The sequence below is a fragment of the Oreochromis niloticus genome, linkage group LG11 (assembly GCF_001858045.2).
Source record: "Oreochromis niloticus isolate F11D_XX linkage group LG11, O_niloticus_UMD_NMBU, whole genome shotgun sequence".
NCBI classification, from domain to species: domain Eukaryota; kingdom Metazoa; phylum Chordata; class Actinopteri; order Cichliformes; family Cichlidae; genus Oreochromis; species Oreochromis niloticus.
The window spans coordinates 7,483,981-7,496,779 of NC_031976.2; the positions used below are offsets into that span (position 1 = coordinate 7,483,981).

A 12,799-nucleotide genomic window follows, 5' to 3' on the forward strand; every position below is an offset into this window, starting at 1 on the left:
AAAAATTAGAGACACTAATCACATGAAAAAAAGGATTTTAACATATACATATATATATCTATAGATACAGATATAGGTGTGTGTTTAAAAAAAAAAAAAAAGACTTCCATGACGTTAAAATGGTTTCAATAAAATTTTATTAAAGTCATCTTTGTGATCTTTGTGGGCCAATGCTGCCACCTGGTTGCCACCCTCTGTACTTCATACTTGTGTTCGGCTGCCGTCTCAGCAAGGTATCGCCTCTGTCTATGTCTTTGGGTTTATCATACACTGTAGTTATATGATAATCTGTTCTGGCCTTTTTTACAGGATGTAAGACCAATTTCTCTCCATGATACCTGCAAAAAAGAAAAGGAAAAACCCCCCACAGCATCAGCATCACCTGCCTCACATACCAAAGCTTAAAATTATATTAGAAGGTGGCTGTTAAGCATCCACACTGGAAGCAAAGTGAGTGACATCCTGCAGTTTCAAGTGACTAAGGCCGAAATAACTGCTGGCGATGGGAAGCGGGTTGGATGTAAACTTATGTTAACTTCTTTTAACTTCCTCCATAGGATCGAAACAACTACCAATGAGAGTGAAGAATAGCAGTATTGATTGACACTTGAGCCTGGAACAAGCGACCTGCCGTCAGCTGCAGAGCAAAGTCGAAAAGGGAATTGTTTCCAGCGTAGACGCAGCTTTAGTTGATTGTGCTCATGCTCACCCAAAGCCTCTTTTACAGTTGGGATGTTGCCCCTCATTTTCAAGTGCTTCAGAAATTCCAATCTGGCTGTTTCCCAGGCCTTCACCTTCCCTCCAGCCCTGTTTCTCCATCACACGACGCCCAAAGCCCTAATCAGAGAAAAAATATATGTGCATTTATCTGACGTGTAACAAGAGGAAAGATTAGATTAAGTTATATGTGATGGCAACCTCCTCACCTTAGTGAACCTCTCAAAGCGGCCAATAGACTGATTGTGCCCCGATCCATCTTCATGACCCTCCCTAAGCCTCTTTTCATACCGCATTGTGACGTAATCTCGAGCATCCATGTCACCTCCATCTGTAAAAGGACTTGGTTAAAGGAAATCTGACCCTGCATTAATAGAGCACAGTTTAGTTAATTAGGGTAAAAAAAAAAAAAAAAAAGTTACCTTTATCATAGTAAACACTCATGTCAACATCCCAGTCATCGGCAGTTTGTTCATCAAAGTCTGAAAAACGAGAGAAACACACATGAATGTAATCACACAGTCGCTTTTGTTTTGTTAGCTATTTGTTCATGATGTAAATCTCTGGTTACACCACATCCCTCTATTGAATTGAGATCTGGTGACTGCCATTTGAGTACAATGAACTCATTGTCATGTTCAAGAAACCAGTTTATGATGATCTCAGTGTTTTCACATGGCTTGTATTCTGCTGGAAATGGGTACACTGTGGTCAAAAAGATGGATCTACATGGTGAGTAGCAACACAAAAGTAGACTGTGACATTTAAATGATGGTCAGTTGGTACGAAGAATCCCAAAGTGTGCTAAGAAAATATTCCACACCCCAGCAACCTGAACCGTTGACACAAGGCAGGATGAATCCATGCTTTCATGTTGGTTACTCCCAATTCTGATGTTCCAATGTTTCCAAAGTTTTTTTCCAGTCTTCTTTTGCCCAGAGTTGTTGAACTTTTGTGAACATCAGTTTCCTGTTCTTAGCAGACAGGAGTGGCACTCAGTGTGGACATCTGCTGCTGCAGCCCATCTGCTTCAAGGTTTAACATGTTCAGAGATGCTGTTCTGCCCCCCCTTTTTGTAACAAGTGATTATTTAAACTACTGTTGTCTGGTTGTTCTCCTCTGACACCAAATGAGGCATTTTCACCCACAATTTGCTGCTCACTTTATATTTTCTTGTTTTTGGACCGTTTTCTGTAAACCCGACAGATGGTTGTGTGCGAAAAACACCGGAAGATCAGCAGTTTCTGAAATACTCAGGCCAACCTGTCTGATAGCAACAACTATGTTTCAAGTTACTTAAACGATCTTTCTTCCCTATTCTGATGCTTGGTTTAAGCTTCAGCAGGTCGTCCTGACCACGTTCGCATGCCTAAACTCATTCAGTTGCTGGCATGTGATTGGCTGATGGAATTTTTGAATTAGCAAGCTACTGAAGAGGTGTATCTAACAAAGCGGCCAGTGAGTATATTTGCAATTATCTTTTAATGTATGTTATTGTAAGGCAGAATTTTGTTTTCAGCATCTCGACTGAATTGATTTCTTATACTAATTAACACATACACACACTTTCAGTTTGCCTTTCCACACCTATTTTACCTAAAGTTTGCTTAATAACCTGCACACCCCATTGCTCGTTTATTAACATTATATAGTATGCAAGCCTTTTTCTTCAAAGTGAATTAGTGTTTTTGGTGCCTACCTCCTTCTTCCTCTTGCCAGTACTGAGCATCAGTGTAGAACACCAGACCTGAGCCTCCTTTTTCCCACTTCAGCTCAATCTCTTCTTCAAACAGTCTCTCTTTGGTTCGCTCCTGGCTTGTTACATCCTCATGCAAAGCCTCGTGGCGTTCCCACTCCTCACAGCAGTCATCATCCTACAATCAATCACATGAAGAAATTAGCATCTACAATAAAGGGATGATGGTTTTAGTTAGGCTGCGCCTATTGGACAGCCGACACAAACTAAAACCAATACATTTATCCGACACGCTGACAGACAGCTGGTTGATAGGTATGAACTGAACCTACATCATCAGCATTCGACTGTGCATCCTCTTCCTCTGCGTCTTCTTTCTGTGCTTCATCAGCCTCAGTGGTTTCTGTGTTATCATCCAGCTGCCTCGATCCTAAGGATGAACCAGGCAAAGTACCTGGTCCTGATATTTCATGTCCAGCAGCTGTTAATACAGTCTGTTCTGTGGCTGGAAGTGTGCAAGTGTCATGGTACTGGAAGGGCACGTTCCCATAGCGACGGTTGGAACTCGTCTTGGGGAAAGTGAGCCCCAGTTTCCGAATGAGGCGTGGAGGCAGGCGGCAGGCTTGGATGAGCTGGAGAAACACTTTTACGGGTGTGCCCACATTCCCGTTCTGCATCAGAGCAGGTGGATTAAGTTCGGAGAGGCTTCTGAGGTCGGCCTCTGTGAATCGCTCCGTTAAGGAAACACGGTGCCGCTGTTCATACTTTGTTTTATAGGGGAAAGATCCGTCATCTGAAAGAAAGAAAAAATAATAATACATGTAAAAACAGTGACAAAAACCACATGATGTGAAAAGTTCATGCATCTCTTACTTCTAGGCTGGGTCATTGTAATTCCTTACTGTCAGGTTCTCCTAAAAACTTCCCATAAAGCCTTCAGTGAAAACCAAAACAAAACAAAACGCTGCAACGAGAGTGCAGACAGGGACCACAAAGAGAGATCATATTTTTCCCCATACTGGCTTCTCTTCACTGGCTTCTTGTTAAAACCAGAACTGAATTTTAAATCCTTTTCCTCACATACAAAGCCGCCATCTTATCTTAAAGACCTTAAAGTTTAATATCATCCCAGTAGCACTCTTAGCAGGCTTATGATTTGTGGAGTTTCCAAAAGTAGAATGGGAGTCAGAGCCTTTAGCTGTCAGATCCTCCCCAGTGGATCCAGGAGACAGACACCTCTTCTACGTTGAAAGTTAGGATTTAAACTTTCCTTATTGATAAAGCTTATAGTTAACAAGATAGTCATAATTGTTTTTTGCTACAGGCTCAAGGTGCTGGGCTGAGGCTTCTCATGATGCACTGAGCATATAGTCTCCATTTCCCATCTTTTCACTCCCCATATGTTTAATATGCCACTACTGCATGATCTTAACCTTTTTTTAGTCCTGCTTGTTGTCTATATGCTCCAGCCTGAGCCTGATTCAGCTGGAGGTCTCTTCCAAATAAAATCAAGTTATTTCAGACACCAGTATAGGAGACCCGTGTGCCGTAACGCTATTGCCTAAGAGAGGCCTAAGTTCAAATCTGCCCCAAGGCCATTTACTGTGTGTCTTGCCCATGCTCTTTGTCCCAGCTTCCCTGTCTTCTCTCCACTAAATTTGGAATCTCTCTCCAACACTGTGGGGTGACTATAACTCAAGAGGTAGAGCAGGTCATCTACTAATCAGAAGCTTGGTGGTTTGATCCCTGGCATGCAGACTGGAGAAGTGTTACAATATTGAGTTGTATTTTGAGCAGCTTCGGCAACTAACCAAGTTTCTCTCATCCATCAGAGTGTCAGTGTTAGACAGAAAGCAATTTAAAAAGTGCTTCTATGAATGGGTGAAGGAGACGAGCTGTATGAAGCACAGTGAGTGTTCAAGTAAAAGAAAAACGTTATAGTATATAAGACCCAGCCAATTTAACATTTTAATGTCTGTCTTCTTCTTTCAGCTGCTCTCCTTAGGGGGTCACCACAGCTCATCTCAGTCCTGTCCTTTGCATCTTCTTCAAGGGATAGGAGATGGAGGCAGATGTTATTCTACTGCCTCTACCTTACAGTTAACAGCAAAATATACCTTCACCCATGTCAGCTTCACTGCTACAAGGACAGATCCAGGAAGTCATCCTGGTCGTAATACGTTTTAATAATCCTCCACATCTGTTAAAATTCAGTTTTGCTTTGTTGACTTAAAAGCATTTCCCCAAATATAAGATAAATAAATAATTGCTTATTTTTATAATTCAGGCTGTGATTTTCTTCTAAGGCTCACAGCAGAGGCACAGGAGCTACAGCCTTTATCACTGGATGATAACTAATACTCCTCAGCTTGACCTGTCAGTGACTAATGTGCCCTATTAATACGTCGCACATTACATCATTCACCTTTGTCATAGGAAACTTTGACTCTCTTGATAACACATCGTCTTGCCAGCCAGTTTCCCTTCGCGTCGATCCAGTGGTTCCCCGCATACATCCTCACGAACCTCTCAGCGTCCTTAGCGCGAACTGAGACGACGCAGCAGCACGACCTCACCGCCGGCTTTGACTCGGCTGTGATCTTTGTTAGCTCAGCGGACTCCGAAGATGAGGAACGGGGCTCCGAGCCATCTCCGGACACCGAGTTCTCAGGCGCTCCGGACTCCCGGAGAACCTCCGGCCTGTGTCGGTAGTGAAAACAATGAAAACCGCCGCTTTCTATGAACTGACTGAAATAATTCCTCAGGTCCGCTGAGCGAAACGCGACGGGAATGTTGCTTATTGCAAAATACACCGAAGGGGCAGTTTCAGCGTCCGCCATGATTGTTTATCTTCAGTAGCGTTCGTAAATGACGTCATATCCGCTTCTGCAGACGTTACAGAAGTAAAGCTCATCAATTCATAAACTTTCATTAGTAATAATTACAAATAACAATTATTAAGCATGTTAACATTTTTTTCATAAAGTAATAAAGTTAAACGCAAGAAGCCATCTTGGAAAAACCTGCAGGAACTTTTTCAGGTAGTTATTTGAAAGAATTATCTGAAAATAATATTTAAGAGCATTTCTAGTTTAATTCGATTTTAATCTCAAAATAAACACTAATCTTTTTTTCTGTAATTTTTAGGTGTTATGAGCAAAACCTTTCAATTAATCAAATCTGATTAAATTAAAACAGCCCGGGAAATCCCTCCTTTTTACTCCCCTTTTCTGAATTCTCCATCATAATCAAATTCAGGATATTTGGAGAGTATCTCTCTCTCCCTAACGTCTTTTCTGAAAGTACTTTTTCTCTTTCTACTATTGCATATGATGTTTTTGGTTTTATGAGACTCCTGCATTATATTGTCTGTGTATGTTTTATAGATGTAAATGTTTAATGTTGAGCTCATTTAAGCTTGCTTTTTTATAATGTGCGTACAGTTTAATATACATCAACACATCATAATATATATGAGTGTTGCGTTTATAGCGTCCCTGACCTGTCAAAGCCAGGTAGCTCTTAAAAGTCTTTTTTATGGGCCTAGAAAACAGCCCTGTTTACCTTTGAACAACCCTTGTTACAGCTAATCCAAGACCGTTTTTAACTCTTTATATATCAGAAGGAGAAGGCTCTCAACCCATAAAGGAACATGTCCTCATTCAGTTTATCAGAAAATATCAAAGTCACAGAATTCAGAGATCCACAGTTTTTCACTGTAATCTGAAACTAAGGCTGTCAGACAAATGCAGTGGAGTAAAGGAAGGAGTACAGAAACCGTTAGCTCAACTTTGAATGTCAGTATTTAAACATTTATTTATTTAGTGTACAATGTAGATACAGTGGAAATTCACATGTACCAGCTTGTGTGTGTCTGTCAGCCACAGTTTTCAGGACCCCAACACCTGACTACAGACAGACAGAAAATAATAAAAAGCATTTTTCATTATCAGCTTGAATTCAAAGTCTAAAACAGGAACTAACAGAAATCCAAATAAACATATTAAAGAAAGAAAAGCAGTAATATAATAATAAAACTAATGCAGGGACCCAACATACAATCAGCACAAAAATCCAGACCATAGCCAAAGAATCATCAGTCTTTTTTATATTTTCACTGGGAAATCCCCCCTGACATCCACACAACCAGTAATGCTCAAAATATATAATCAGATTGCTTAAAATCACATCTTGGGTCTTAACGGTTGAATTTTTTGTTTAAAGTCTGTATATAAATGTGCTGTGTAATTTGTGGAAAACAAAATGATGCAAGATCTTTATGATCGCAAATCATAAATATAAAATTATAGAAAATAGAGCCCAACTGATACTGATACCGATATTTGGCGTAAGGACAAAATTCATTTTTCTTTAATGTATTTTTAAAATCTGATATTCCAGTGTATTGGCTTTTTTTTCTCTCAGACACACACAACATATACAGATTTCCCTTTTCCAAATTTGTTATATGATATTTTATATTTTGTTGTTTACCGTCCGTCGATTCTGCACAGGTCAGCTGGTTGCTGTGTTTGTGGATCCCAAACAGGTAAATTATGAACACAGAATTACATTCAGATGCCTTCAAATGCTGCTAAAATTAACACTCTTTACATGGTTGATCGGTCTTTCTCCAGTTTTTCCTTTAGTTTTAAAATGTTCTTTTATCTGCTATTATACATGCCGATACCGATAGCTCAGTAAATAGTCAACTGGATTAATAAAACTGCTTAAGCGTTGTCCTAATGTTTTCATACAGTATATATTATAAAAGGTCACATCAAAGTGGCATCGATGTACTTTGATAGACAACAGGTTTAATCATGTCTCACTTGGCTGCACAGGTATATTTCTTTTCACACTGACTATAAGTCGCCAATTCTGCCTCTTTAACAATGGTCACAGTAAAACCTTCTTCATTTCATTAGAAATACACCAAGATGTGTTCAAAACTGTTTAACTTAACTTGACTAGTAAAAGGATAAAAGAGAAAGCGGCAGCTGGGAAATATATCTAGTCAGAGTTCATTAACCCAAAGGTAACCCTTGCTTTGTCCTTCACCTCAGCTTTTATTGTTGTATTTTTATAGTAATGGGCAGTAAAACTAGACTCGGGTGTCTGGACTCTGACATTATGTCACACATCATATTACACACACACCATGCATTAGTCATCACCCTCCTGATTAGTGGAAGTTCAAACAAATTCTTGAGAATGTGCATGTGTGAACGTGTGTGATGTAAAAAAATAAAAATTAAACCGCAGTAGATGTGGTTAATATGTGATTAGATCATAAAACAGCCACCTAACTCAAGAAATGAACCTGTGTTGTGTGTACACATAGCAGGCAGCTAAGCAAAGAACCAATTTTAAGTGGCAACAAACACATCATTAGTTCCCACTTGTTTAGTCAAAACTATGAAAAATACCAAAGATAACACAATTTGAAAGACATAAAATAGTATTTGTGCACCAACAAGGTCGTTCAAAACTTGGCAAATCTCAGCATGGTGTGCAGTGTGTCATTAAAATTTCAGCCAGTGGTGTTGGGGATCTTTTCGCAATTGGTGAAATTATGAACGTGTATAGTCAGATTTTGAACCACCATTCAATAACACGTGAAAAGCATCTGATTAGCAGAAGCTTCATTTTTCAGCATGACAATGATCTCAATCACACTGTCAATGCAATAAAAGCTTTGGCACATATACATATATATCCTGCTGCAGCCTTTTAAATATTAATGAAACAAAATGTTTCAGTATATGTATTAAGGCATACACAGGAAAAGAAATCACTTTCTAAATGCATGAACAGATTCTAACATGAAGCAGGTATAAATCAAAGAATTTGCTGGATGTCTATTATATACAGTCCCGATCAAAAGTTTAAGACCACTTGAAAAATGGCAAAAAACCATATTTTGCATGGTTGGATCTTAACAAGGTTCCAAGTAGAGCTTCAACATGCAACAAGAAGAAATGGGAGTGAGACAAAACATTTTTTGAGCATGCAATTTATTGAAAACAAGGCTTAAACTGAAACAGGCTGTTTCATAGCTGATCAAAAGTTTGGGACCACATGCCTTTAAAAGGCCAAATCTGTGCAAAAATGTGGATTTATTGACATTTTCTGTCAGGTAGTCACACTGTCATGATGTTCTGATGGCAAAGGCAAAAAAACTTTCTCTTTTTGAACGTGGTCGGGTTGTTGAGCTGCATAAGCAGGGTCTCTCGCAGCACGCCATCACTGCTGAGGTGGGATGCAGTAAGACAGTCATTTGGAATTTCTTAAATGATCCTGAGGGTTATGGAACAAAAAAGTCAAGTGGAAGACCCATAATTTCATCGAGCACTGAGCCGGAGGATCCAATTGGCTGTCAGGACATTGGACGATCCTAAACCCAAATTAAGGTGGCTACTGGTGCCGACTGCAGCCCCATAACCATCAGACGGAATCTGAGACTGAAGGGCTTCAAAGACAAAAAACGTCTTCAAAGGCCTCGTCTCCTTGAACACCACAGAACTGACCGTTCAGACAAGAGAGCACCAAACACGGGACATGGAAAGGTGGAAGAAAGTTTTATTCTCTGATGAGAATAAATTTAACCTTGGTGGTCCCGATGGTTTCCAACGTTACTGGCGTGACAAGCAGATCCCACCTGAGATTCTTTCTACACGTCATGTGGAGGGGGCACCATAATGGTCTGGGATCCTTTTTCTTCAGTATAACGATGGAGCTTCAGGAGGTGCAGGGGTGTCAAACGGCCGCTGGCTATGTCCAGATGTTGCAGAGAGCATCCCTCATGACTGAGGGCCTTCGTCTGTGTGGTAACGACTGAGCGTTTCAACAGGACAACACTACAGTACACAATGCCCACGGGACAAGGGACGTCTTCCAGGAGAATAACATCACTCTTTTGGACCATCCTGCGTGTTCCCCTGATCTAATTCCAAATGAGAACCTTTGGGGATGGATGACAAGGGAAGTTTACAAAAATGGACAACAGTTCCAGACAGTAGATGCCCTTCATGTGGCCGTCTCCACTACTTGGAGAAATGTTCCCACTCACCTAATGAAAACGCTTGCATCAAGCACGCTGCAACAAATTTCTGAAGTGATCAACAATAACAGTGGAGCTACTCATTACTGAGTCCATGTTTGGAACTTTGATTTCTGTTATGGGTTTTGTGGAAGTGTGGTCCTAAACATTTGATCAGCTGTAAAACAGCCTGTTTCAGTTTAAGCATTGTTTTCAATAAATTGCATGCTCAAAAAAATATTTTGTCTCACTGCTATTTCTTCTTGTTGCATGGTGAAGCTCGACTTGGAACCTTGTTAAGTTTACAACCATGTAAAATGTGATTTTTTTGCTCACTGGGGCACATTCTTGAACAGTCACTGCCGAAAAACTCGGCATCATTTGAAAAGAGGATGTTTATTTTAAAGTTTATTCTTAAAATTAAAGAGCTCAAAAAGGGGAATGATAGACCATTTACTACTTCATTTAATAATTCTTTCATTTAAATGTCTTTTTTTTGGTTGTTCTTTTATTTCACTGCAATTGAGGTTCTATGTGTATATAAATGCAATTTCAATCTGAGTTTTAATTTAGTGATTCTGTTTTTTTTCTTCTCCTGAGTACATGTTCCCATGAGGCCACCCTGTGTGAATCATCTTTGGGTTGATGACCTTATTAAAATGGAACCAGGCAAATGAACCTCCGCTGTATTAGCAGTGGGTCAAGGCCAAAAGTCATGTTCAACACATGACGTCCATCATGCACCCACGTGGTAGCACGGAGCGTTCAGTGGCCTGAAAAAACTGGAAGCAGTGGAAGTTCAGGCACTCAGTCTGTGAAGATGAGTCTGAGCTACTTGTTGACACATATCCCACAAATCCAATAATGCAATTACAGTAAAGTCACCTAATAAATTCTTTTAAGGTGCATGAATTTTGAAGATATTAGGAAAACAGTCTCCAGCTCCTGTCTATTACATCATACTTCATCACCATCTTGCTTCCCTTTACTCCGAACACAGTGGTTGTTCTACTTATAGTATGAAGGACGTTTTCGTTTTACTGTCCTGGCAGAGATAAGCGTCTGTCCTCCGTGCCCGTCTGTGCCTGCTCCAAACCTCTATAAACACGGGCCTTATCACAAGCATTTACAACTGTCAGCATGCTTGATGAAGCCTGAGGGCTGCTGAGTGAAGTATAGGTCACTTTCCTGAAGGGAAGATAACCCATGCGTCTTATCATGTTTTGAAGCTGCGGTCCACTTCGATTAGGCTTCTGTGAGTACAGACATCGTGTCCCATATGATTGATATGATACTGTCCATCATAATGAGATCACCCTGTGAAAAAAAAAACAGGGCTGTTAAACATTTTTCATGTATTCTTTCAAGGAATGAGTAAAGGCATTGATAACGTAAAACAAATATTCGGTGACTGGTGCTGCCAGTTGTGTCTGGTGTGTAATCTCTTTATTACGGTCATTCACTTTATGAACTGACCTTGACACAGGTACCCTGCAGTTCAGATCTTCCTCTTAAACTTCCAGTTTCAAGCTTCTGGGCTTGTCAGGCTTTTTGGCAAATGTGTCACTAAATAACAATAAATAACGAGGATGGTACATCATATATGGTGGCACCCGGGATCACTGACTATCATAAATGTTTTACTGTCTATAGTTCATGGCACTGGATGTTCAAACCAGAGGTCTTCCACATTGGGTTGTTTGTTTATTTCTTATGATAATAAAATCATTTTCTTATCAGCCCCAAACCTCGGTGCCAGGTACGGGGAAGATAACAAAATAGGATAAATGCATTTAAATGACAAGTGGAAAAGTGTACGACATGTTACGGACGTCATGAACTCCACGTACAGGATTTTGTTGTGCTCCTTTCAAGTTTCATAAACTTGAAAAGAAAATTCATAAAAGTTAGTTTGATATATAAAGAGATATAAGAATGTCACAGACTGAAGTAAGATCAACCTCATGAGTACAATAATTTGCCATGGCCAGTACAAATGTTTACTAGATATTTTTTTCGCAGTACAGTAGTACAGCACGTATCAGGGCAATCGCCGTAAAGTCTGCACACACAGCCAGGGCTGGAAATTCCCTTCACAGTACACAGGAGTTCGACCCAGACTGATCTGGATTTCTTTTATATTGACTTGAGAACATTTTTTAAATATTTGTGTGTGTATTTGTGAAGATATAAGACACACAATTTCCAATTTTATCCCATCTCACAATGATAAAGAACACTTCTAAAAATTCCTGGTTCCAGATTTGCCCTAAAAATGAATAACTTCCAAGGTCAATTTTAAGTAAATCCCTACATACATCTGAAAAAACGAAACACTTAAGCTTCAGATAATAAACCAAAACCCCCAAATTCGTAAAACTCACAAAAGCAAAACCAATAATAAATAATAAATAACAGTTTTATGCAGGTGGTTTTGTGTTTAATTGTAAAAAATATTTTTTGAGGGGTGGTGGGAGAAAAAAAATGTGTGTAGCAGTTGTGTCAATAGAGCAGTTTCTCACACATTAGTTTTTTGTTTTTTTATTGAGTGGACGGGTCAGAGCTGGAGGGCTGCAGGTACGGTGCAGTCTACTTCTTGGGTGCAGACTGAAATATCTCAGCGGTCATTTTGTACAGATGCTGTGGATTCTCCAGCTAATAGATAAACGGCCACACACCCAGTCCAGTCGCCTCAGAATCATCATAATCACCTGACCCTGCTTTAATAGTAAGTCCCCGTGTTACACAAAGCTTGACCTGTGATCCACTAACCAGTTATCTCTGCCTGTTCCCAAACTGCAGATTAATCTTTACAGGAGGGAGGGATTCTCGAGACTGCCAGCGATCTGGACTTTTAGTGGTGTCGGTGTTTTCATTGGAACATCCGTTACAAATACAAAACATGAAATACAATAAATACCACTGGGCAGCTGCGGATTCACCAGTCTGGGTGTCAAAGTACTCCTGGGTGGTATGCTGAATCCTGAGTCCCCCCTGATGTATCCATCAGAGTGTGAGCGTGTGTTTTAGGCACAGATAAAAGTGCTGTGTGGATGTGTGAGACTGTAGAAAGCAGTTTGAATTTGATTTCAACTGATCTATGCAAGTAACAGTCCATTTACCAGTGTGTGATAGTGCTGAAACGCTATTTCTGTACCATAAATAGAACCATATTCAAGGCTGTCCTGTGGTACACAAGAAGGTTTTCTAGCTCTTCTTCACAGGTTTGTGCAGAATTTGTGTTTTAACTGCATGCTTGTAGTCTTTACATTGCAATGTGGCAGTGAAAATAAATGTCTGCTTTCTCAAATATGTGTCCAACCTTTCAACCCTTGTGAGCTGGA

The 12,799-nt window shown here is 39.9% G+C and overlaps 1 protein-coding gene across 1 annotated transcript; it reads right to left on the minus strand.

The window, feature by feature from the left end:
• Nucleotides 1-114: 114 nt before the first annotated feature.
• On the minus strand, nt 115-5,293 carry gpatch3 (G patch domain containing 3). The gene is made up of 7 exons (XM_005456725.3): nt 4,839-5,293; nt 2,746-3,206; nt 2,417-2,591; nt 1,140-1,199; nt 927-1,048; nt 710-837; nt 115-338 (listed from the first exon to the last, which is right to left on the minus strand). The coding sequence occupies exons 1-7, from the start codon at nt 5,251-5,253 to the stop codon at nt 146-148; spliced, it is 1,554 nt and encodes a 517-aa protein (XP_005456782.1). The 5' UTR covers nt 5,254-5,293; the 3' UTR covers nt 115-145.
• Between the last annotated feature and the right edge of the window lie 7,506 nt (nt 5,294-12,799).

Coding starts and splice junctions, on each gene's coding strand:
- gpatch3 (XM_005456725.3), bottom strand. CDS start 5,253: ATGGCGGACGCTGAAACTGCCCCTTCGGTGTATTTTGCAATAAGCAAC. Junction 3,207..4,838: donor CAAAGTTTCCTATGACAAAG/GTGAATGATGTA, acceptor TCTTTCTTTCAG/ATGACGGATCTTTCCCCTAT. Junction 1,200..2,416: donor CTGGCAAGAGGAAGAAGGAG/GTAGGCACCAAA, acceptor CTCGTTTTTCAG/ACTTTGATGAACAAACTGCC.